At 40.6% G+C, this 27,222-nt stretch overlaps 1 protein-coding gene and 1 long non-coding RNA gene across 2 annotated transcripts; one reads left to right on the top strand and one right to left on the bottom strand.

Annotated features, from left to right (window-relative positions):
• Positions 1-576: 576 nt before the first annotated feature.
• Positions 577-26,964, bottom strand: LOC133956374 (solute carrier family 2, facilitated glucose transporter member 1-like). The gene is made up of 11 exons (XM_062391352.1): positions 26,909-26,964; positions 25,937-26,223; positions 23,608-23,700; positions 7,895-8,055; positions 7,568-7,808; positions 5,178-5,340; positions 4,257-4,444; positions 1,993-2,097; positions 1,806-1,907; positions 1,523-1,726; positions 577-1,391 (listed from the first exon to the last, which is right to left on the bottom strand). Exons 2-11 carry the CDS (start codon positions 25,952-25,954, stop codon positions 1,185-1,187), a joined length of 1,482 nt encoding a protein of 493 aa, XP_062247336.1. The 5' UTR covers positions 25,955-26,223; positions 26,909-26,964; the 3' UTR covers positions 577-1,184.
• Positions 16,757-18,143, top strand: LOC133956376 (uncharacterized). The gene is made up of 2 exons (XR_009921139.1): positions 16,757-17,205; positions 17,698-18,143. It is a non-coding gene; the product is annotated as an uncharacterized LOC133956376 (long non-coding RNA).
• Positions 26,965-27,222: the final 258 nt, after the last annotated feature.

The raw sequence follows: 27,222 nt of genomic DNA, 5'->3' as shown, positions 1-27,222 counted from the left end.
TCTGCAAATTTTGAACTAAGTTCACGGTTGCAAAAATGAACTAGTTCACGTTCATTTGTTCCATTTTTTTATTGGGATGATTTAGGTGACAAACATACGGTCATGTGTGGTTATGAATCGATGTTATCGGATCATGCCTGCGTGTCGCTCCATTCATTTTCACACTGAGTCCTGACTCTTAGAGTCACTACTCATGTTGTACTGAGCACAAAATGTTGACACGTCATTTTTCATGATGTTTAAATGCAGTCTCATGAACTCTGGTGTTGGCAGAAGAACGAAACATTGATCTGAAGACACGGTCTTCAGATCAATGATTCAATCAACGATTTTTTCATCTGCCGGGTACGAGTCTTTGGATCATTTTTCACGTGACCTGCATAGGCTCAGAAGAGGAAACAGAAAGGATTTGTTTAGTAAGATGTGAATGATATTCATTCACAAGTAATAATTACAGGTTTCATTATTTTAACTTTTTTTGTACTTTCCTTACAGTTCAGTGCAGCGTATTTGTTTGCCGTGGTTGAATTAAATGCTAGTGTGATAATAAATGACCATTTCAAATCATCCAAACTGTCATGATACATTATTTTAATGCAGGAATTTCATGCAGGAATTTCTTCCCTGCATGTGTGTGTGTTCGCTGTCTGGGAACACACACAGACACATTTTCTGTCTCGTTTGAGTGAACTTCATTCATGTTCATCATATGAAAACTGATTTGTTCAGTTCATTGTTTCGTGGAAAATATAAATCATGCACAACACTTTACAGTGAGCCACTGCAGAGAGGCTGAAGAGCCGGATGTGGCTCCAGAGCCGCGGGTTGCCGACCCCATGTCTATCCAATTTTGTTGAGGGGCATTTTGAGCTACAATCTTGGACACTTAAAATGAACAGAGAGGTTTCAGACAAATTTGCAAATTTGAATATGTCTAGTGATGCCAGGCTATGAGGAAAATGTCAAAAACAGACTTCCTTGGCTACAGGCTGGGCCCAAAGCAACTAACAGTGGCCTCAGTCAACCTAGCCATCTTTATGTTACAGTACTTTCCATGTCTAAACCCTTTTATGTAAAAATAACCCAAAGATTAGTGTTGTTAAAATTTTACATTAATATTCACCTACAGTGTACCACAAGTGCAACAGTTAACATTGCTGCATGTGAGTCATTTATTACATCTTTTAAAGGTCAGGGTCATCCCCCCTGAGGGTGTTGAACTCTTCAGGGACCGAGTATTTATCAGCACCCTGACCAGCTGACTGTCGAAATCCTGCAGCAATCTCATCAAAGCTGCGGCCCTTGGTCTCCGGCACCTTATAGTAGGTGAAGACGAAGAAGCCGAGCAAAAGTACAGTGAAGATGATGAAGACATATGGACCACAGAGTTGCTGCATCAAAGACAAAATTTCGTTTAGATCATGAGCACAAGCATCAGTGTTTATATGCAGTGCGACCGACTATAGTCAGAAATATTATGTGTATAATGCTGACAGGATTTTACATTTTGAAATTATCTTACCTCAATATATTGGAAGCTCATTCCCACTAGGAAGTTGGAAGTCCAATTTGAGAAACCAGCAACTGCAATTGCAGCAGGCCGGGGCCCCTGGTTGAAGAGCTCTGCAACAATGAACCAGGGGATAGGGCCAGGGCCAATTTCAAAAAATGCCACAAAGCTGAATATGGCCGCTATGCTGAGATAGGACATCCATCTGAACTGGTCCTGAGGAACAGAGCACTGTATTCAGTGTCTTTATTAAAAAAAAATAACAGATTAGGTAAATGTAATATCTAAAACGTACCAGCAATGCCATGGCAACAGTTAAGAAAATAGCTGAAATTGCCATTCCCATCAATCCAATAAGCTGAAGCGGTCTCCTACCAACTCGCTCAACTATAAACAACTGCGAGAGAGAAAGTATGTTAGTACAGAATCTTGGAGGGAGACACTTGGATGCATATTTATCATAAAGTTCTCTTGTGACTTACGGAAACCAAAGTGAAGGCAGTGTTGACCACGCCTGCACCAATGGTTGCGTAGACAGGCTGGGAAACACCTGCTCGTTGAAAGATCCCAGTTGAGTAATAAAACACCTAAAGAGAACAGGCAACAATTTGTTTATTTTGAATTTGTGTTGTGTGTGTATGTCTTTCTCTATGAACAAGGAAGTGGATTTCCCAGAACTACAAAGAGAAGTGCCTATTGACTTGTCTGCTATAAGAATGAATTACTTGATATTTGATTGTCTTAGACTTAGTTTGTAATGTGATAGAAAATCAATGATTGTAATGATTTGGTAAAATAATCAGTCCATCTATCCATATTATATAGTATTTTCAAGTCTTGATGACCATTGAGCCCATCATGTTAAAGGTGACATATTATGCCCATTTTACCACAAGTTGATGTGGTTCCTTGGGGTCTTAATGAAATGTCTCGAGCATATTTTGGTCAAAATACCACAAGGATCATTTAAAACAGCACCCTTTTTAACCTTTCTAAAACACCCCTCCTCAGAATGACCTGTTTTGAGTGCCTGTTCCTTTAAAAGCTCATGAGACAGCTCCCCCCTCTCCCTTTCCACCTCACAAATTGAAACGTGGATGGTCCAGGGCCTACTTTTCCCTGTCCTTGTGGAAATCTATGCTTCTTATACACAGTCTATGGGCGGGACAAGCTAATGAAAGAGTGGAACTCACAATGACAGCAAGAGTCCCGATCACACATCAGCAAGTTGTGTACTGTGAACTGAACAGCAATCCAACTTACAAAAGATATGTTATCTGAACTTGGTACAGCGGTGCAACAGTAATTAGAGGAGAACAAAATCTTGTGCGTCACCCAAAGCTCAAAAAACACATATTTAAGTTGGTGCACTTAACTCATACAATGTCCTGCCCCCAAACTTAACAGTCAGACCATGACCTCAGCCAGCACATGGTCTGACTGTATTTCGTATGTGTATGAGCCACAGCAGTTTTAAACCACACACATTTACACACACCTGTACAAAGTGAGAACATTTTTAGTAACATTTAGTTTTTTTGTTTTTTGCTATTATTCTTTTTATACTAAATGCTTTACTTTAACCTACATGCTGTGTGTTTATTTTTAAATATGGTGATTTTGTTATAGTTATTATCTAAATGATTAATCATGTGAAGCAATTTTTTACCATCCTCACACATCTTATCAGCTATTCGTTTACCATTACAATAACAGCACATCTCATTCCACACGTATTCTCTTCTCTCCTTGCAATACCCAAGGCCAGGTCATAGATAAAGGGCAGACCAGTGGCTAATATATGATGTATATGCTCAGGGACAGAACGTGATTTATGTAAGCATGCTTTAGGTTCTACACTCCAATAAGATGCAAACATGTTAATGTTAGATATAGAATGACAGCATCTTTAGCCTTTCATTGACGTGATGTTGGAATGGGTGACATGAGGTGGGGAAGGAAGGAGATAAGTTGGTGTGCTGGGTGAGACATCTTCAGACTAATGGGTGACAATTGCTCATGTTACTCTCTTAATGTTGATATGGCTCCACATTCTTGTCTCCTTGATGCAGAAAGTCTACATTAAACTCTTCTGCCTAAGACTTCAGCTGCTGCCTGAGATCGTCATACTCCTTGTCCATTATCATCAAAATGAAGGGGGAAAAAACATTACCCTGTATTTACAGAATACTTGGTATCATTTATTTCTCCTCCTAAAATGTGCAGTTGTTACTCCTTTGTTCCCCATCTTCCTGTTATCTTCCACTGTACCTACATTTAGGTTCCAATAGGACCCAAAAGGAATTATTATCTATTACATCTTACATAAAATTACATTGTAACTCACATACTGTATTATAAACTGTTGGTTAACACCAAAACGCAAAATAAGCAACTTCTTATATCATAGTTGTGGGTAGAGAAAGAGCAGCTCTTCCACAACTAACCTCTGACTTTTACTGCTTGACGCTTAATAACACGTTCTTTTATTAGTGGGTAGTTAAACAGACCCATTTACTTAATCTACATATTGTGGGAAAAATGATCCCATGAAGAAGGATGGCATCCTCAACCTGCAGCGTTGGCAGTGAAATCGTATCACTGGGTTAAAGAGAGTAAAAGAAGAGAAATCTATAATGGGAGCGATCACAAACAATAAATGACTGTAGGTTGTATTGTGTGGCAGACCTCATCCATCTGACACTTATTTGGTACACAACTGTTCTCTCTACGCCCATTGACTTACAGCATTGATTCCAGATAGCTGCTGCGACAAATGCAGCATGATAGCAACAAAGATGGGCTGCCGGTAAACAGGGGAGCGGAACAGCTCTAGTATGGTCACCCTCTTCTCCCTCTTCATCTGCTGGCTCTCTTCCCTCATCTCCTCCATGTCGTCACTCACGTCGTCAGTGCCCCGCAGCTTCATCAAGACTGAAAGACAGTACTTTGATTCAGCATGGGACATTTTTTATAAATACGTGTTCAAAAGACAAGGGATTACTCAAACTTTCAGGCAGCTACTTTACCAAGTTCAGCTCATCACAGTTACTTTGAGAAAACATTAAGGAAATTAGTGTATCTGGGTAGACAAGATTTCTAGTTCTGGATGCAATTGGATAGACCAGCAGACAAACCAATCAGAGCAATGAAACCTGTGGCAGCAGCAACTGCTGACAGCAAAGCTGTATGGAAGGGGAACAGATCCATCTGCGAGTGTGAATAATTAGCTTTCTGATTGGTCTGGTTTCCAGGATACTTGCATTGCTGACAAGTTTGATCCCCAAGGATTTTATGACTTAAGTAATGGGTATAAATGAAAGGCTGTGATGTACTGCAACAAACAAATCAGGATTGGTTCAGATTGTAAATATTTAAATACATTATACAGATTAAATCATACTAAAAATGGAAAATGTTAATCTGGTTTTAGAAATTAGCTGTAGTGTTCAATTGATATGATCTTTCTCCATTGCCAGTAAAGTAATCGTAAAAAAGTGAACCGCAGTATCACAATGCAAGCACATTTATTTGAATCATCTTTTGTAGTTTTTAAAAAAATGTCTGCGTAGAACAATGAGGAAAGAGAACCTTTTGACTATTTGACTCACAGTTTGTTTGTCAGTGTGTGTGTGTGTGTTTGTGTGTTTGTGTGTGTGTGTCTCACTGCTGCGGGCTTTGCTGTCCTCATTGCAGTTAATGAGGAGGTATCGGGGGCTCTCAGGACAGAGGGGCAGAAGGACACACTGCACCACTGCTGGCAGCAGAGTACAACCTAGCAGCAAGGGCCACAAGGATGCATTCCCCATGATAGATGCAGTTCCAAAGATCTACACAAAACACAACATATTGCTTATACATATTATATACAACATACATTTAATGGAACTGGCAGTGGTGCCCCCGGGCCTTCTGCTGTTTCAATTATGAGGCTGAAATATGCACCACGTATGCATGTTTCAATAGCCTGATGTCGTCAATGGGTTCTATTAACAATATCAAAGCCACATTCTGACATCAAAGAGTTGTTGTACCATTTTAGCAGAAGTTCTTTTTAAACAAATTGAGGTTTGAGTTTAGGGTTGGGGTCTCAATAACTTCTTATTAAGCCCTTGGTTCTGAAGAAACCCACCAAGTTCATAGTCAAGCAGTTGAATGTTTGTAAAAGAAAATTATACGCCGAGAGACGGACAGACAGATAGACAGAATAACAGAGATTACTCCATTTATTAGTAGGATTTTCATTTTCTGCATCTTCACGCCAGCATCAGACAATCAAATTATATAGCAGCCAAGAGCCCACCACATGAGAAAAGTATTTTTCTCTTGGATTTATAACGTAATGTTTGTAATAATGGCTTTATATTCCTACGTTTTAAGTGTAATGTGCTCATTACATATTTGACATATTTTCTATTTGGGGTATTTTTATATTTGCATGGATAAATTGTTGCAGTAGACAAAATATACTGACAAATGAAAATAAAGGCAATTAAAAGCTGACTATTAAAATTTCAATTCTCATTGAAGTGTAATGGTGCAATTTTATTGGAGTGCTGGGCAGAATGATCTTGTGTGTGATAAGGCCTATGTGTGTAGTCTGCAAAAGACACTTGCAGTAGTAGGTCCAGTCAGTCTCTGTATTCAAGTTGCAGACTACCTACCTTCTGTGCTCTCTCTCCCACCAAGAATAATCATAACTTTCCAACTTCTCTAGCTGATTCCACCTTTAGAGCCTGGTGCTTAAAGGGCATCAAAAGATTTATAGATAGATGGCATTTTAGAACGGCTGGCTCAATTATTTTACTTACTTTTTTACATTTCTCCAACTTAGACACTTAGTCCATAATATCGCAATAATAATAACAATACAATTGATCATATATTCTTTCTTTATCTCCATTTCTTCACAGAGGTCTGATTTCCGCTCTATGTGTAGCCGAGGGTTTTAATTTGCCTATCTGAGAGGAAATGTAAAATTATATAACAGAAAATGTGTACTTGAACCAGGGTGGCATAGCTGGTTATTTTTCCATTACAATTAAAATCTCACTCAAGCAGGAGAACCACATTCATTGGTGATCCTGCAAAGAAAAAGTCCCATATAGTTACAATGCTTTTGATGACAGGAAATAAAAATTCACTCAGGGGCAGGTTTGTGATGCAGGGTGAAGGAGAACAGACAGACACGGTGAACTCAGAGCTATGAGGATCAACAAGCAAAAGGAAGGCATTGTAGGATCTGTGGAAAGCCTTCTAACTAATACTTCTGATCCACACATTTCCAGAATTTATTCTTGCTTATCACCTGCAATACAACAACAAAGGGGAGGTTATACAGCCATTCAAATTAAAAGCTAGGGTCAATTTGTTTTACTTTATTAACTTGATTTGGATGTGCCATGAGATTTATATTGTTTGGTTTCTCTTTTGTTTAGTTTGTATTATTCAGAAACTGATCCCCAGCAATTTAGGAGAATACTCCGGCTGCTTGCGCCCTGTTGGAAATTGGTTGGCAGCTATAATCACTTGGCATTTTTCATAACAAAAAAAAACAGACATAAGTAACATTTAAGTAGCTATGGATAGCTATGGTTCTCCTACCTTTGGAAGTTCGAACTTCTCACCCTATCTCTAAGGCTGAGTAGCCACCCGATCGTTAAATCTAATTTTAGTTCCTTGTATTCAGTATATTTTAGTCACTTCCCAGAAATCATGACATTAGGTGAGGGTCAGAACACAGATCGACTGATTCATTGAAAGCTTTGCCTTGACGCTCAACTCTGTCTTCCCCAAATGTTTGTGTTTTTACCCTCAAGGTCACCGTAATTATCACTTATGGTGTATTTTTGGAGTAATCTGTACTCTTCCTTTATCCTTGCAGTTTCATTTTGCTCAAAATGTGTTCATTATTTGAAAACATCTTTATCTGGAGCAGCAATAAATGGATTTGAGTACTTGTGTAGCTGTAAATTACATCATTTTATGTGGAAATCTATTTTCTCATTCTATAGCTATCTACAAAATAAGAATGTGATTATGGTTCAAAGATCTCACCTGTGCCATGAGAATGCCGATCACTACACCGAGCTGATGCAGAGTGCCTAATGCTCCGCGGAGAGATGTGGGAGAGATTTCTTCTACATACATGGGCACAAAGCCAGTGGAAAGACCAGAGTAGAGACCCACTATGAAACGGCCAATGATGAGCATCTCGAAGGATGCAGCCAGCTTGGAGAATCCCATAAACACAGCCGCAATAAAGGTGAGTACATTGGCCATAAGCATGGAGTTCTTCCTTTAAAAAAAACAATAGTATTCATTCATATGTCACTAATATGAGAAAAACTTTTTAAATGATTCTGGTGATAGGAAGAGTCATACCTGCCAAAGCGATTTACGAAGAGGCCAACAGAGAAGGAGCCGAACATTCCCCCCAGAGAGAAGATGGCCACAGAGAGCGACCAAAGAGCTGTTAACATGTTCTGAGAGATGGGCTCTGAAAACCGGGTGCTCCACGTCTCATTGTAGAAGCTTTCAATGATCTAGGACACAAACAGACAAAGTAAAATCAATGTGTGAGATGAATCAATTGAAAACAGATTGAACATTGTTTTGTCAAGTTTCAAACTTGTCAGTCAGTAGTTTATATCAGACTGATACTATCTTACCCTGATTAAGCGCAAAGCACAGCTGCATCAAAGGCAAAGTACAACTTCACAGATCTGCAAGCATGTCTGTAGATTGTTTGACTCCAATTAAATATGTTGATTAACATTCTGTGTCACCTCCTTCACCACACTCTTATCCCTCTACCTGGGGGCTGGATATGGATCACTCGAGATTTCCTTTCATGTATTCATTTATTTGAGGTATTTAGCAATTTATTTAACTGACCTATTCACACTTACTTAGAAATTGAGATAAAACAGGTGAGTAAATATTAACATATATTAAACCAATAGCACAGTTCCTGTTTTCATTGTGAAATAAAATAGTCTGCCCTGATCTTCTGTCAGATAATAATTGTTACCTGTGTGTGGATGCGTTTTTGCATTTTTCCTCACGAGCACAAAAATGGCCAACAGCCATGTGGTAGAAATAACCCCTTATTTGTACTTTAAACTCCTGTGAGAGAGGCTGCAAATGGGTTTATTGGCACTGAGGCAATTGAGTGACAGACAAAGCCATTCACTTTTGGACACCTTCTGGCATAGTTTATCTAAGGACATTAAACTCCTCTTGCACCATTAGACTTTATCAGTAGCCTTTTCTGTTGAGATTGATATTTTCCACTATACACTGTCAGATGTTATATTTGCCAGTTTAAGAGAACGAGGGAGAAAGTTCCCATTCAGTGGCGACCGCCAGGGGCAGTCTCAGTTCCTGGGCACAAACAGCTGACCAGAAGGAGCTGCAGTGCCAGACAGAGGAAGGGTGATGCATCTACATCTCTGGCCAGTAAGAAGCAAGGCTCTTTAAAGAGAGGTTTACTGGTGAGCCAAACCACTTCCTCCCCTATTCCTCTCTACTCTCTGTCACATTCTCAAAATCGTACCCAGAGCTGGCTGTATTTCTAGACTCCAGAGCAGATGATAATTGTATCGACTAACTCTAGCTGATGAGCTGTATGGCAAAAACTGTAATGTAAAAAATGTTCTTCTTTAATGTCCTTGGGTCTGAAAGTCGCTATATAAATTCAAGTTATTGTTATTATTTCTGGATTTTTCCAGAAACAAAGGAGGGTTATTGAACTATCCATCAGTCCTACACCTTTCACACGTGGGTATGAAGTCTGCCCATGAACCCAACTAGCTATCATTGGTCACTGTGTTCAATATAACTCCAGCCAGGTAATCACTCCGCCTAGTGGCTGCCACTAGGCGGAGTGACGTTCAGTGACGTTCAGGTTGGAGGACGACCACTCTACCCCTCAGCTACAGCCACCCAGTACTTTAGGGGTTGTAGTCAGTCATTTTGCCACGCCCATTCCTTAAAACCATATGAATATCTTCAGGGAGAGCATGGCCTAGGGGATAGAGCGGGTGTTCTGTACCAAGAAGGTTGCCGGTTCGAATCCCACTCTTTCCCATCTGCATGCCTAAGTGTCCTTGGCAAGATACTGAACCCCTAAAATGGCCCCTCATAAATGCTGAGGGTTAGGGTTAGGACAAAAGCGTCAGCTAAATGACATGTAATGTAATACACACATGTAGTTTGAGTGAGATAGAACCATGAACACTGAGGTAACAGCAATTTTGGGTTTCAAGGCGAGTTGATGAACTTTAATGCCACGCCATTAATATGGCGTTTGACGAAAAGTCAGAGTAATCTTATTTCTTCATTATCAATTTCTTGAGAGCCATTAAATACAATTTGACATGGTTGAGGTCAGTGGATGAATAGGAATACATCCAAGTGTAAGACACACAAAACAAAAAACATTTCCTGTTTCCACCAGAAGGCGCTGGAATTTTAAGTCATGATCTCTGTGTAGATGTCATCAGGCCGGGACTCTTGGCTTACATGTCAAGTTTGGACTTGATTGGACCAAATATGTCTGAGATATACAACCTTGTGTTTTGATGGCGTTTAATCAAACTTTGACGCCACGCCACGGTCATACAGTGTGACGAAAAATCGATCTCTAAATCAGTTTTTATGTCCATCTTGCTCTGATGACACTTATATTAATTTGAAGTTGATCTGGAGAAAGCCCTGGGACAAGTACGTCAAAGTAAAAATTTTGAATATGGCCAAAATGGCCACTAAATTGAAAATGGCGGGTTTCCTGTTGCGTTTTTCATAATGCTCCTTGAGGCTTTTTTGTGCATCTGGTCATGATACACAACTATCCTCATTTTCGTGAGGATCAGTGAATGCTAAATGAGGAGCTTTTCCATAGGTGGCGCTGTTGAGCCATTTTGCCACGTCCTTTTCCAAATACTCCAGAATATGTACATTTTCACCAGTTTCTAATTTACTGCAAACTTTAAAACTATTTGAGCATGTTGAAAACCGTTCAGAATAATCCTTTCAATTTCAATAGGGCCTCCCACAGATTTCGGTGCTCGGGCCCTAATAATCATTTCAATTTCAATAGGGCCTCTTACCGTTGGTGCTCGCGCCCTAATAATATGAAAAATCCTTACAATTTCAACAGGGCCTCCCACCTATTTCGGTACTCGGGCCCTAATAAGAAAAATCCTTACAATTTCAATAGGGCCTCCCACCGATTCCGGTGCTCGGGCCCTAATAATAAGAATAATCCTTTCAATTTCAATAGGGCCTCTTACCGTTGGTGCTCGCGCCCTAATAATATGAGAAATCCTTACAATTTCAACAGGGCCTCCCACCTATTTTGGTACTCGGGCCCTAATAAGAAAAATCCTTACAATTTCAATAGGGCCTCCCACCGATTCCGGTGCTCGGGCCCTAATAATAAGAATAATCCTTTCAATTTCAATAGGGCCTCTCACCATTCGGTGCTCGGGCCCTAATTAATATTTTTATTTAATATTTTTAATTTGCATAAACTGGCCTTTATTCACAAACAACAGTTTCTCATAGGGCCTAACAAGATGCGATATCCTCTGTCCTAAACCCTCAACAAGAGTGTAGAAAAACGACCCAAAAAAAACATTTAACCGGGAGGAAAAACATGAAAACCTCAGAGAACCACATCATTATCAAAAAGTTTTAAAGGGGACATATTATGAAAATTCCACTTTTGTAGTGCTTCTACACATTATTTTGGGTATCTGGCATATCTACCGTCCCAAAAACTATAAAAAAAAACAACTCCCGCGATTTGTTGTGGTTTCTCTGTTTCAGAAACTATGTGTTAGAGTGCGTCCAATGGAGTTGCGACCGAAATAGATGTCATAGTCGCAACATGCCAATTTAGTACATTCTCCCATAGCTCTATGCACTCCCCCACTACCACTGGATCCACCCCTAGATGGACCCTCCCACTTCATAGACGGTCGGTCCATCGGTGTCCGGCCGCCATTTCATTCTTGCAAGCCTTGGGAACACTTTGATAAGCTAACTAGCAGCATGAATCGATTTCGACAACCGAGATGCTCAGTGGTCGGCTGCACAAATGTCTTCATGTGACTCCAGCTTCAGAAGACACAAGATTGAGTTGGATTGAGTTCATATATGATGGCAACGTTCCCGCCACCTCTTTGAATCGGACTGTTTTATCAACCTGGGCCAATATAAAGCCGGATTCTCGAAAAGGTTGTTATTGAAAGAGGGGTCGGTGCCATCTTTCCGTTGCAGTATGAAGACGAGGGAAATGTAAGTATTTTTTTTAAATAATTCTGGAATTTGCTTCTTTTAGAAATTGTGTGTGGAGGCTAGTGCCTTTAGCATGTTGTGCCGTGTGTGTGAGGGGGTGGGGGGCTAGTATGTAGTGGTGGGGGATAGGGACAGACTTTACAGGAGTTTACATGTTTGACTATTAATAACGTTATTGAACAATTAATTGAGGACAGCTGGCGAGTCTTAGCGAGAAGACGGCGTCGGAATCCACAGTGCACGGTGATCGCACGGCAGGTTCGTGAGTGTTGTGCTCTACACGCTCTTTCCCCCCCTCCGCTCGCGTGTCCTCCCGTGTGTACTGTGCCGCTGATTTTTTTCCAAGGCAGCACTGGGCTGGAAGTTAGCTACAGTGCCCGTATCTGCTACTACCGAGGCCCATAGCAGCTACTACGAGCCCCGGTAGTAGCTGCTATGAGCGTCGGTAGTAGCTACTGTAGCTAGAAGTTAGCTACAGGCAGCTGCCACGGGCGACGGCCATAGTAGCTGCCACGAGCGGCGGCCGTAGTAGTTGCCACGAGCGGCTGCCGTAGCTAACTTCCAGCCCAGTGCTGCCATGGGAAAAAATCAGCGGCACAGTACTCACGGCTACAGCTGCTGCTACGGGCGCTCGTTCAAGATACCGGAGGATGTTGTTGTCATAATGTGCGGGACTAGAACATTTCGCCCTAGTTGGGAGAAATGTATCCTTGTATCCTTGTATGCATGACAGTAGTACAAACATGAATAACATTGCCGCTTTTGGTGTTCAGGCAAGCACATCTGTTCATGGTGCTAGGCTACATCACGTAGCATGCCAGACGGACCCACCAAAGAAGCGCACACATGGAACGCAGCTTTCTATGAAAACAATGCAACCTCACTACAAAAGTACATGTTTGTTTACCCTCAGTTACTTCGTCATGTTATTGATTGTGTCTCTGTTTTAAAGTTGTAACAGCATCTCATTTGTTGTGACTCCATGGATACTGTGTCTGTTTTATCATAGCCACACAGAAAACTGTGCTGCACTGATGTCGGTGTTGGGACCTCAGCTGTAAGAGGCCTCGCTTGGAGGGACAACCCAAATTGTTCAAGTATGGACTAGGGAGAACCACAGGATCCTACCTATGATCCTGATGACTCGATCACAGTCTTGACTGAGTCAGCAGATGTGATGTGAGTGACTCAATATTTAATCTAAACATTTCAATAATCAGATGGATTACCATCCTACACTTTTTTAGCTGTTGCAGCCTTTTGGTGAAATCTTTGTCTTTCTAATAGAATGGAATCTTCCAACCCTGTTCATAAGACACCCACATATATTGTCTATGAAAACTGCCTCCTGGAGCTGTTTGAGGTGTGTCCTGTGTGTAGGCGGGGGACAGATGTAATATATAAGAAGGGCGAGTGCACAGCAAAGCCGGTGAACGCAGATGCAACCTTCCGTGATTCTCACAGGCTCTATTTAAAATCCAAACAATGTACAAACAGTATGTGAAACATAAATAACATATCAATTAACTGCTGTCTCTAAATGGTCTTCACGATTTAAAGACCATTTATTAATCGTCTTCACGATAAATAGAATAAAATAATTATAAAAAGAAAATAATAAATACAAAAAGTGCAAAATGTCAAACTTTTTCCCCCAATTTGTATTACAGATTACGTGGATAACCTGTTGGACCTCATCTTTCACAAGGTTTTTCAGGACCCGGCCCCATATGTGAATGAGGTGCTGAAGATCTCAAAACCTGAGGATCTCTCTGCCAAGTATGAGAAACCTGACAAGCAGGAAGTTATAGCTAGCTATGTGAGCATCAGCGAACACTCTGTAATGGCTGAGCAAAGTTCAAATTGTATTTAGAGAATAAAAGGTGACACACAAATATAAAGTGTTCCTTTTTTTACAGTATGGCTACTGATGGCACAAAGTGTATTTTTATAATCAATGTTTTTATTATACTTGGTATTTTTTGTATTTATTACCTCTGTCCCAGCCAGTACATTTAATAACTATGTTTAAAAAGCTCTGTGGCATTCTTTCTAGCAATCTTTCTGACAATAAAAGTTTATAGAAACAGTTGTGTGCTTTTAGTGTTTGATATGTAACATGTCAACAATTGACACGCGTAAGATGAGCAGTTAGCAAAGTAATACAGAGGGAAGAGTAATTTATGTATTTTATTCCTCAGTCATAATTTCATTGCAGAAATGACTGATATCTCATGCATAAAATAAAACAAAACTTACTGCTATATTCCTCTTAGACATAAAGGCACATAATCTGCCCTATAGATGTTGAATGCATTCTGTAGTGAGAACACATTCAAACACATGTCCTACACCTCCATGAGAGTGGGGAGGGGTGAGAAGGGGGAGGGATGAGAGGGGTGAAAGGGGATGGGGTAAGATGGGGGCAGGGTGAGAGGGGGGCGGGGCCCTCAAAACAGGTCAATCTGAGGAGGTCTGTTTTAGACAGGGTAAGAAGGGTGCTGTTTTAAATGATCCTTGTGGTATTTTTACCAAAAAATATTACAGACATTTCATTAAGACCCCAAGGAAACATATCAACTGTGGTGAAATGGGCATAATATATCCCCTTTAAGCCTACTCTTAATTTTATAGAGGATATCAGATTACCGAACAGAAAATGGGAAATAGGAAAGGGAGCTTGATAGCCGAAAGCTCTGGTTCCTACTCTACGTTTAGAGACCTAAGGGACAAAAAGTCAGCCTGGTATGATGAGCTCTTTAAGGTATGATATGATGATGATCTTTTACATTATTACATTACATGTCATTTAGCTGACGCTTTTGTCCAAAGCGACTTACATTTTAGGAACACTCAGCATTTATGAGGGGCCATTTTAGGGGTTCAGTATCTTGCCAAGGACACTTAGGCATGCAGATGGGAAAGAGTGGGATTTGAACCGGCAACCTTCTTGTTGCAGAACACCCGCTCTATCCCCTAGGCCATACTCTCCCCTCTTAGTTATGCTGCTAGGCTGAGACTGTCAGGGAACACATGACACATCTCTGTCTTCATCACATATACAGTGGGTACGGAAAGTATTCAGACCCCTTTAAATTTGCCACTCTTTGTTTCATTGCAGCAATTTGCTAAAATCAAAAAAGTTCACTTTATTTCTACACTGCTGAGCTAGTACAGACATGAGTCTTCTTGGGAATTATGCAACAAGTTTTTCACACCTGGATTTGTGGATCCTCTGCCATTCTTCCTTGCAGATCCTCTCCCGTTCCGTCAGGTTGGCTGGTGAATGTTGGTAGACAGCCATTTACAGGTCTCTCCAGAGATGCTAAATTTGGTTTAGGTCAGGGCTCTGGCTGGGCCAGTCAAGAATGGTCCCAGAGTTGTTCCGAAGCCACTCCTTTGTTATTTAATCTGTTTTCTGAGGGTCATTGTCTTGTTGTAAGGTGAACCTTCGGCCCAGTCTGAGGTCCGGAGCACTCTAAAAGAGGTTTTCTTCCAGAATATCTCTGTACTTGGCCACATTCATCTTTCCTTCAATTGCAACCAGTCGTCCTGTCCCTGCAGCTGAAAAACATCCCAATAGCATGATGCTGCCACCACCATGTTTCACTGTTAGGATTGTATTGGACAGGTGATGAGCAGTGCCTGGTTTTCTCCACATATACCGCTTAGAATTAACACCAAAAAACTTTAATCTTGGTCTCATCAGACCAGAGAATCTTATTTCTCATAGTCTGGGAGTCCTCATGTGTTTTTTTTAGGCAAACTCTATGCAGGCTTTCATATGTCTTGTACTGAGGAGAGATTTCCGTCGGGTCACTCTGCCATAAATCCCCAACTGGTCGAGGGAAAGTATTCAGACCCCTTTAAATTTGTCACTCTTTGTTTCATTGCAGCAATTTGCTAAAATCAAAAAAGTTCACTTTATTTCTCATTAATCTACACTGCTGAGCTAGTACAGACATGAGTCTTCTTGGGAATTATGCAACAAGTTTTTCACACCTGGATTTGGGGATCCTCTTCCATTCTTCCTTGCAGATCCTCTCCCGTTCCGTCAGGTTGGCTGGTGAATGTTGGTAGACAGCCATTTACAGGTCTCTCCAGAGAATCTAAATTTGGTTTAGGTCAGGGCTCTGGCTGGGCCAGTCAAGAATGGTCACAGAGTTTTTCCGAAGCCACTCCTTTGTTGAAACTTCAGTGATAGAATACTTTGTGGAACTTTCTCCCATCTCCCTAATGCATCTCGCGAGCTCAGCCACAGTGATCTTTGGATTCTTCTTTACCTCTTCACCCACGATTGCTCAGTTTGGCTGGACGGCCAGGTCTAGGAAAAGTTCTGGTCGTCCCAAACTTCTTCCATTTAAGGATTATGGCTGTGCCTTGCCACAACTCTGTCTCTGAGCTCCTTGGGCAGTTCCTTCGACCTCATGATTCTCATTTGCCTTGACATGCACTGTGAGCTGTAAGGTTTTATATAGACCGGTGTGCGCCTTTCCTAATCAAGTCCAATCAGTTTAATTAAACACAGCTGGACTCAGATGAACCATCTCAAGGAGGATCAGAAGAAATAGACAGCATGTGAGTTAAATATTAGTGTCACAGCAAAGGGTCTGAATACTTATGACCATGTGATATTTTATTTTTTCTTTTGTAACAATTTTGCAAAAAATTCGAAATTTTTTTCTGTCAAGATTGGGTACATTAATGAGAAATAAAACAAACTTTTTTGATTTTAGCAAATGGCTGCAATGAAACAAGAGTGAGAAATTTAAAGGGTTCTGAATACATTCCGTACCCACTGTATGTCCCATCAACACGTATCATTGACTTGAGTCCTTGTTTATATTTTTTATCAATACCTCTATCATAATGTAACCTGTTGGAAAAAGAAACCCAACTGTTACTAAATATGTTGGAAGAAAGTGTTACAAATATGAGAAATATGTTAGAAATATGTTCTTTCATTGAGAATTATTTTTATTTAATTTATACATTTATTATTTAATTCATAACTACATTCTTTATTTTATTCTTCATTTCATTGATCATTTCATTTGATCTCAGAGGTCTTTTTGATTCAGTAGATGGTCCTGTGAAGAAAAACTTTTCAAATTGATTTCATTGGTTCATTTCAGTTTAGCTGAGTTGCTATTGGTTAAGGCAACGCATGTCCCGCCTCCTTCACGTTAGAGACGCTGCGGTAGTGTGTGAAAAATACACAGAGAGCAGCAGGACGATAATTGAGACACAGAGGTTTTGGAGTGATGAAACTTTAAAAAATACACTTTATATTGTTAAAAGGAGGAACTGTGTAAACAGAGAAAAGTCCGGTTAACCACTGAAGCGACCCTGGGAACATCTTGTGTTTGTTTTATTATTTTATTGTCCCGGTGAGTACTATCTGTATTAGCAAATAGCTCTGTGAATTAGCTTAGCCTCGTGGTGGGTTAGCTACCGAGTGGAAACATAAAGTCACAGTGTTGTGGTATTTTTCTAATGATAGTAAAGGAAAACGGGAATATGTGTGTAAATTGAGTATGCGTGCATGTTATTTACATTGTATGAACAGAGAAAGACATCATTTAGCTGAGTTTCATGGGTTATGAAGCTATATATTCTGTATATTACTGTGCTGTGGTGTGTATAGGTACGAGGTATCAGTAATCTGAGCATTTAATGGTGAACTGTGAGTGGTCTTATATTAATGGTTTTCTCACTACAAAACAGTGAAGTGGACATTTCATGTGTTAATATTGCGATGCAGCAGTTATCTTTTAAAAAGTTAACAGTGAAAAGTTGCATTATACATTGATATTGATAAAATTAAACTGTACAGTTAAGAAAGGTTGAATAGATTTATATCAGTCTGTTATATTATACAGGCTGGGTTTTTTGGATACCCTGAGATCCTGGACCGTGGATGGAGTGATTCTCTCCCTGACGAGGGGGATGGCGAGCTACCCGCGTGAGCATTTTGGATTGAGGAGGAACCTTTCCATTCTTCATTCTCTGTCCTGCCAGAGTGGTAGGGTTGTGGGGAAGGACTTCCAAGAACTTTCGAATTGAACTATTTCTTTTGGGTAAAACATTTTATTTTATTTAGGGTGCACCCGGTAAAAAAGACACTTCAAATAAGAACAAAAGTAACTGTCGGCAGTGTATGTAAACTGTTTATTTTCTATATATGTTAATACAGTGTTTGCTTAAATCTACCTGTGTGTTCCTCTTACCCATTGCGGTGTCCAATCTCTTCTTATTACTTTGCCCTGCGAACCTAGTGTGTACTTACCTGTCAAGTGGGTTACAATAACAATGGTCATTACTGCTCGCTCCATGTCTGTCTGATTTCTTTTTTCTAAATAGCTTAAACACTGTCTTTTCAAATCATACAATATGATAGAGAACAACATCTGCACATCAGGTTTATGCTGAAAAACACTTTCTGACCGCCACCAGCAAACAAAGGGGAATACCCATGGCACTGTTTACCTGTTCTACTTGGAGCACAGAGGCGATGAAGGAAACAAGGGCCACAGGCAGACATCCTAGTCCGGCTGAGGAAACGTAAGAACTGGCCTCTACTACCATGTTTTCTTCTGGCTAATCTTCAATCTCTGGATAACAAGCTTGACGAACTTGGGAGCAGGATGGCTTTTCAACGGGACATTAAGTTTTCTAACGTTATGGTTTTCACGGAGAGTTTTCTTGACCCCTCGATCTCGGACTTCATCATTATTCCCAAGGAGGTCTCCATTCACTGCCAGGACCGGAAAATAAACTTGGGTAAGAGCAAGGGAGGAGGTGTCTTCTGCATGACGAGCAATCTGTGGTGCTTGGATGTGGAGATTATTTCTTCAGGCGGTTCTCCGGACCTGGAGCATCTCATGATCAGATTCCGGCCTTATCATATCCAGAGGGATTTAACAAAGGTTCTTATAGCAGCAGTGTATATTCCACCAAATGCCGACACAAATCAGGCCCTGGAAGAGCTGCATGTGGTTAGCGACAGGACAGCGACATCAAGGCCCGAGGCTGCGTTTATTGTGGCTGGTTATTTTAACAACGCCACGATGAATAATGTCCTCCCGAGATATCATCAACACATCAGCTGCCCTTTACATGGTGGGAACATACTCGACCATGTTTACACTCCCTTACGGGATGCATATAAAGCCCTCCCTCTGCAAATCAGGTCACGTCTCAGTTCTGTTGCTGCCTTGTAATAGGCAGAAACTCAAATGTGACAGGCCGGTGACTTGGACCGTTCAGCGGTTGACTGACCAATCCGGAACTGCTTAAGCACTACGTAGTGGTGTGTGTTTCAGGACAATAACATCAACACAGACATGCAAAACTCAAGGACTGATGCCTACATTTCAGGTGATCTGGAGGAGTACAGGAAGTCAAGTTACGCGCTCCGGAGTGCTAATATCAGCGCCAAGTGACTCTACAGGGACAAAGTGGAGTCCCATTACAAGGGCTCCAACACAAGGAACATGAGGGCTGGACTAAAAACCATCACAGACTGCAATAGAAAGACAAGCAGTGCTGAGGTAGTGTCTGTATCTCTCCAAGAGGAACTGAACACCTTTTATGCTCGCTTTGAGAGCAACTCCCCGGCTGTGGAGATCCAAGAGGCTCAGGAGGACCGCTGCCACCCTGTAATATCCAGGGCAGATGTGTGGAGATCACTTAACTGGATTATCACACGCAAGGCACCAGGACCTGATGGCAACCCCTGGCCGAACTGTCAAGGTGTGTGCAGATCAGCAGGCACATGTGTTCAGACATTTTCAACCTGTCACTGCTCCAGTCTGTAGTCCCCGCACTTTTTAAGAAGATTATCATTGTCCCTGTTCTCAAGAAAACAAAAACCCTCTGCCTGTACGATTACCGCCCAGTAGCACTCACCTCCATCATCATGAAGTGTTTTGAGCGGTTGGTCCAACCCTTCATCAACTCCCTCTATAACTCAATGGACCCGCTTCAGTTTGCCTACAGGCTAAATAGGTAGACTGCAGATGCCATCTCCCTCACCCTTCACACTGCCCTCTCCAGTGTGTGTATGTGTGTGTGTGTGTGGGGGGGGGGTTCTGTCATGGCTATGATTCTGACTTTTCAGTTTGAATATTACATCCTTATGTTTCATGTCTATCCCTGTGCTTATGTTTGTATTTGACCTGTTCCTGCGGTTCATGATTTCCCACTCGTTCTTTCTTTCTGTGTTTCATTCTATGTTTAGATTTATGTTTTCTCCCTGTGTTCTGTGTTCTGTTTCCTGTTTTATTTTGTAGTTTCTGCTCCTTGTGTGTATTACATCTTGACTTCCTGTCTTTGTCCTGTTTACCGCCCGTGTGATTGTCTGCACCAGTCCCAGGGGTGGCTCCTGGCATAGGCGACATATGCGGTTGCCTAGGGCGCAAAATGCAGAGAGGGCAGCACAAGAGAATGATTTATCATGACATGACACATGCAATATAAACCAATACATTCACATAACATTATCATCTTCTAAACCAGGGGACGCACCGGAGATAAAAGCGCCGCGAAGCACCACGAAAGCTGTTCGCCTCATTTCCGCGCCCATGTAAATAATTGGGCTGTGATCGCATCGGCAACGTAGTGCCGGGAAGCTCCAGGAAGCGCCGCGGCCGGCTCGCGATCTGCAGCAATGGTATCGGGGTCTGTTCTATTCTTTCGCTCGCCGCAGGCAAATCGGGGTGGAAAACACACTGAAAATCGCTTTTAATTTTGATCAGGATATATTATATATATGATTAAAAATACATTCCATACTTTCGAATCCTGCGCTGTTCCACTGGAGTTTCATTTCCCTGATTTTTGCCCCCATTTGATGACATTTCCCCATCTTCAATTATGTACTTAATCCACACATTTGGCAGTTGTGTCTAAACTGTGGTGTCCTGTCATTTTAGTTTGTTAATTTCAGTCTGTGTGTTTTCTATTTCCTGTTTTATTTTGTAGCCTTGCTCTCACTGTCTTGTTTCAGCTTCTCAGTGTCTCACTTCCTGTCTTTTGATTGTGCTCTCCAATCCTCATGTGTTTCACCTGGTGTAATTGCCCCGGCCTTCCTGCTGTGTATTTAAGCCTCTGTTTCCCTTTGTCTGGTGTCGGGTTGTACTCGTTGTTTTCTCCACACGGCGAGAGAGATGGTTTGTTTGTTCCTGCGGTTTCGACCAGCTCCTTCTGCTTCCTCATTCCTTGGTCTCAGTGCGCCTTGTCGCCAGTGTTACTTTTGTTAGTGTTCTTGTTTTGTTTTTGTCTTGTTAGAGATGTTTTTGCATATTAAATCCCCTTTTTGTTATAACCTCTGCATCCTGGGTCCATCTCCTCCCTCAAACCTTGACATAAACAGACAGACACACACAAGCACATACTCTCTTGTGGAGGGGGGGTGGGGCTACAGGCTTGCGTAGGTCAGTAACCTGTGAAGACCATCATCATTTACCCCTGAACCAGCGGGAGAAATGCGCTTCCTGTGTGAACAGCCAGGCGGCTGCTCGCACAGAATCTGCGCTTCCGCGTCAGGTGTGTCCCTGACGTACATGCTGCGGTGTTTGACTGTGGTAACAGTCAAAGATGATTAAAAAAATGATTCAATTATCAGGTGCACGATTCAGAATACGCAGCAAATTAGAGGAGAAGAAAAAACAAAATAGAGGTAAGAATCAACCCGATTGTGGACATCATTAATGTTTATTTTTGTTGACATAACATGATATGCTGTCAGTAAAGCTGATTTCAGACCCTTTTTATTATGTATTTTTATTATTTTCATAATTTTTGTCTGCCTGTGAGTGCATCTGTATACAGTCCAAAAGTTCTTGGGGATGCTTGACAATTCGCTTGTGTTTTGGGGGGCGCCATTCTGAAATCTATCCTAGGGTGCCAACATTGCCAGGGCCCTGACCAGTCCTCATGGTTTGATAAATGGTTTTGTATTTATATAGCGCTTTTTCTAGTCTTGATGACCACTCAAAGCTCTACAGTACAGTTTTACATTCACACACACATTCATATAGTAGGCAGCATTTTTTTGTTCTATGAGGTCTCATGTGTTCCGCCTATATTCAATAGTCCCTGCTTTCTCTCTGTATACAAGTCTCTGTGCTCACTCTTGTCCAGGGCCAGTTTGTCTCGTATTGCACGCAGCTTTCAGCTATCTGACCTAGTCTTGTCTTGTCTCACGTTTTCCCTGCCTGGTAATAAAGGCCAGTTATTTTTGGCAACTGAACTCTGTATGCGAGTTGTGCTATTGGATCTTGTCCTAGTAAGAAAACTTACATTTGGGGTTGAGGCCATTGCAGAAAGGCCCAACTATTAAAAGCATTTAGTTTGTTTAGGTGCTGCGTTGGTCTGAAAATGTGAATCAGAGAGCCGTTCAGAATTAGAGCCGCAGATTATATCAAGTGGGGAAGTTTATTGAAGTAGTCTTCCCCTCCAACCTTGACCTGGAGGGATATGTTTAAGCTAGCCAAGCACGCAACATGCTCTGTTTCATCTTTACACTAACTGCAAGCCTCAGAGGATAGAAGGGTTAAGTGGATTAAGTGTACTTGTCATGGCAGAGCATCAAATAGCCTGTCAAATTGTCATGCATCCTCAAGAAATTGTGGACTGTGTACAGATACACAAAACAATTTTCATCGAATGGGGGCAAAAATCAGGGAAATGAAACTCCAGTGGAACAGCGCAGGATTAGAAAGTACGGCGCTTCTGCCTCTGGTGTGTCCCGGGGTTAGAGGATAATGGTGTTAATTGGTTAAAATTCCATGTATCATGTCATAATAAATCAGCCTGTTATGGCCTTTTCTGTTAGAAACATGGGTAAAAAAATGTATGTTTTGGAGGAAATTATGTGGTTGAGAAATATTTTTTCAAAACTTATCCTTAATATAAAACATGTTAATGTAAAATCTCGCTTGATCCAAATTTTCTTTAAATCAATAATTTAATGAACCGGAATACAATAAACAGAATTAATACTAGAACATATCTGATTTGCTTTGAGACCCTAGCTGACTTTTTTAAGCGCACCTGGTCCTGGAAAGAATTCTGCTGAGTCATAGAGACCACTGTCAGCCTCAAGTCTGTTATACACCCTTATTCCAATGGACACATTGACTTCTAAAGTGATGCCCTGCTGTTTCTACTGCCAAACTGTTTCCTTTTCTGTGTGTCTTCACATTCTTGTAGCACTATAATAGCATCATCCTTCTAATCTACACCCAGTGGTGGAATGCACTACAATATATTTACTTCAATACTGAACTAAAAAAAACTTTTAATGTGTCTGTACTTCATTAAATTAGATTTATTTTCGGGTATGTTTCACTTTTTCTCCGCAACATATCAGCATCTGTATTTCATACTCCACTTCATTTTAATATATTGCATTATGTGACATGTTCACATTGTTTTTTTATATGTATATTTTTTATATCAATAAAAAGAGGGGAATTGGTCCACTGATACATTCAAAGCGAACAGGTTACATTAGACCCTGCCTCCTTCAATGCGAGCGAAATCCACCTGCAGCAGCAGCGGGAGCAGCAGCACTCACTGCTGAAGAAACACCTTATATGGATTTAAAAGAGGCTACTACCAAGAGTAATACTTTCATTTTACTTTGCATTCTCACTGACTTTAATAATGTATCGTTAAAATTGGAAATTGTTATACATTTTTTGTCAAACATATAATATAAAGTTTGTTTCTGTTGTTGCTGAAGAACATCTGGCATCACAATGATCAAACAACAAACAACTCACATTCTGAGGAGCATTGATGACACCTGTGTTGTATCCAAATTGGAGAGAGCCAATCACAGCTGTCCCTACAGCCATCAACAGATGAGGTGTCACCTGTTGTTAGAGAAGAGAAAGGCAGATAAAAGACAACATTTAACAAGCTCAATGATCCATTCATGTGATTAAGGTCCCAAAGTTTGAAATCATTCAAACAAGAACATTTCATTTTATCCTGTTGAATCAACAACACAAGAAATCCATATGAGAACAGATCAAAATAGAGTTATATATGAAATCTATCAGCACTCCTTAAGTTAGTGGGTTCTTCAATTCAGACACTGACAAACACTAGGATACAGTTTTGCAATCGCAGAGATTTTTCCTGTCGAATGCCTCATCTTTACCAACATTCTTTGCAGTTTCCTCCAGCAGCAATCTGGTAATCTCTGTGGCAGAGAGTTAATGGCATAAATGAGGGGTCATCGAGATGTCTGTAGAGAGAAACCTGATGTTCTCAGAGTCTTGCCTCCAGCCCAATCCATGGACAAGGTCGGAGACTGCGAACATATACAGGGCTTAAACCAGAGGCAGCAGTTGGCTAACATTACTGACATTAAGTAACAAATGCCAGGCCCCCAAGCCAGAGTTTCTAATTAAAGTGATTGCTGTTACCATTTTTCTCTGGGGCTCCAGTCATTTTGATCCTTATATATATAGCTTGAATTTATAGAGCGCCTTTCAAGAGACAAAAGAGAAGAGAAGGTTTATTCAACCTCTCTGTGTTTAAAGCACCAGAGGCCCTTGTTAGCTTAGACTGTAGAAGTGTTCTATGTTAACTTACATTAGATTTGGGTTCTTTACTAATTTGTCACTATCCAGTGATTCATCATGTAATTGTGTTTGCTTGATTAAACCAGACTAGATCTCCTGGAGTGAATGAGAGCAAAGCGGTGCAAACTAATTGCTCCAAGCAATTCTCGAGAGATCACTCCCTCATCTTGAATTCTTGCCTTTTTTAAATCTGAGTTATCACAGTCTCATACTGGAATTTAATGTCATCAAGATGATAAGGAAAGTATTGCTCAAGCTATTTTCCTCGCTTGAATATTTCTAGATTTCCGAGACAACTCTTTGAGACAATGTCAGACTAACAACCAACTTAAATTTTCTATTTAAAAGCTGGAAAAATGTGACTAAATTAAGTTAATACAACTCAGTGTTAAGGGAAATTGACAAGTACATATAAAGTAAACAGAAGTTGATTATATTTAATATAATCTCATTTTTTTTCAGTAAGATCAACTTGTGAAATTTTACAGTATAGTTTGGAACCCATTCAAGATAGGATTTGCAGTAAATCTTCCTATTTGCCCAGAACAATCAAAAACAAACAGGCTTAGAAGATTAGCCATGTTGTTGATTGAGATTGAAGGAGCCCAGAGGTTGAAAGTAGTTGAGTGCTACACATATAGCTGTGTACCTATAATTAGCAATGAAGGGTTCAGTGTTCTGGCAACTGGGCCTCCAGCTCTGGTTTAGTGCTTCAGTTAAACTTATGTGGCTACAACAATATAATACATACAACAAATTCAATTTAACCGGTTTGGACATTTAAACACACTTACAGAAGGTGATGAAATTTAACAGAGTACATTTACTCAAGTAGTAATGCACAATTTTGAAGTAATTAACTCTTGGTATTGAGGGATATTTTACTTAACTTATCTATTGTATTTATATTGTATTATTCATATTGATCTGTAATGAGTTAAACAGACAAAGCACTTCAAATCAACTGTCTTGTATTAATGTAGAACATTTTGTGTCATATATTGATGCTTTCATGAACTAAAGAGGTTGATTTTTTTCAGTCATCACAGCAACAATAAAATTTGATTTGTTAGTGTGCTGTTGATTGACACTCAAACCACAATCCTCAAAGGCAAAGAAGCTGCTAAGACATGAAAAAAAAAAAGAAAAGACATCCTGCTGCTGGTGAGATTCAACCAGACATTTGTGAAATATGTTTGGAAAACTATATGTGATCACAACATTTTGAAAATACATTCAAAGACTTTCTTTTTGTAATTGGCAGTGGTTGTCTGCTTTCATGATGTTGTGTGGAACAGGTATTATTTCCTTCTAAACTGAAAACTTGACTTCTTGTTGATTTCTTACACAGAGCTAGCCTACAATACACTATTAAATGAAATAACAACATTAGTATGAGATACTGTAGAATTGAAAACATTAAAATAGAGTATGCGCTGTGAGACACAAAACAGTTACTTGTGCCTATTTTAAATTGGTTTATTAAACATGACATATGTATTGATCATAAAGCGGTTACCTTGTTGTGACACTCCATACTGGCTGCGAAGAAAACTCACAAACTCCAGACTTCACTTCTTCACACTGTCAAAATCCGGATCATTAATAATCTGTTAAACAAATATGCCTACTTTCAACATGTAGTCATGATGCTGTATTGAGTATCATTTAGTCCAGCATCAGTGTAAACAAATATTTTGCTTCTTCCATTCACCTGCTGCAGTAAGCAGCTTACTGACGTCACCACTAAGTGGATCATTATGGGCTGCAGCCTCAGGAGGAGAAGGACATCATCGTGTAGATAAGCTGAGGGAAAAACACAACTTGTATCTTCAGAGCAACAATCAAACTCAATAAAATTGTGTTTATATGGCCCATATTCACAAATCACAATTTTTCTCATAGGGCTTTAACATGGTGGGACATCTTCTAACAGTAAGGAAAAACTCCCACCAAAAAACTTTTAATTGGGTAAAAAGAACGTAGAAACCTCAGAGGGAGCCACATGTTAGGGGTCCCTCTCCCAGGATGGACAGAAGTGCAAAGATGCCATGTGTAATGGAGAACATCAGAAAGATAAGGGTATTTACAGCTTTAATTAGAATAACAACTTTGTAGCATAATGGAAGGTCAATGATTGATTGATTATTGTCAGTAATGGTCAAGTATCTGAGGCGACATTTTATATATCAAGCAGCCCTGGATCTGCGGATGATAAGGCAAATGGACTCCGGGGAAGAAGTCATGTAAGTAACATGTATTTATGAGGTATTCATTTCTTTGATGTGATAACAGGATTACGGTAAGCGTGCTGCGTCATTTCCTGTTTTCTTGCCACTGGTGGTGGTCGCTCTGCGAATTAGCTCCGCTGCTAAACACAACTGTTTCCCTGTAGCACTACGGCTAAAATCACCGGTCTGTAGTTAAACACTCGCACATACCAACCCTTATTCTATCGTGCTTAGTGATTCTGTGTTCTGTATGAGCTCACCTTCGTAGCTATATAGCAGCGATGTCTTCTCTCTCTCCCTGTTGCTCTACTGCTCTCTCTTGCTCCGAGTGTCTAATGTTTACCTACTCCTCTGCCTCCCTTAACAGTAGTGGTACATGTAATAAATGTAGTGTGTTGATAGCGATGGAGGCTCGGCTTAGCGACTTAGAAGCTCGGCTCAGCAGCTAAGAAACTCCGTTAGCTGTAGTTAGCCGGCTCCCGCTAGCCGCGGAGCCACCTAGCTTAGCACGTAGCTTAGCCTTAACGAGCAGTCCCCAGACTAGTCCCGTGCAGCCGGGAGCCCAGGGCAGATG

Source organism: Platichthys flesus, chromosome 7, assembly GCF_949316205.1.
Source record: "Platichthys flesus chromosome 7, fPlaFle2.1, whole genome shotgun sequence".
NCBI classification, from domain to species: Eukaryota; Metazoa; Chordata; class Actinopteri; order Pleuronectiformes; family Pleuronectidae; genus Platichthys; species Platichthys flesus.
Note: the sequence above shows the minus strand (reverse complement) of the source record. Positions and strands in the feature narration are given on the sequence as shown.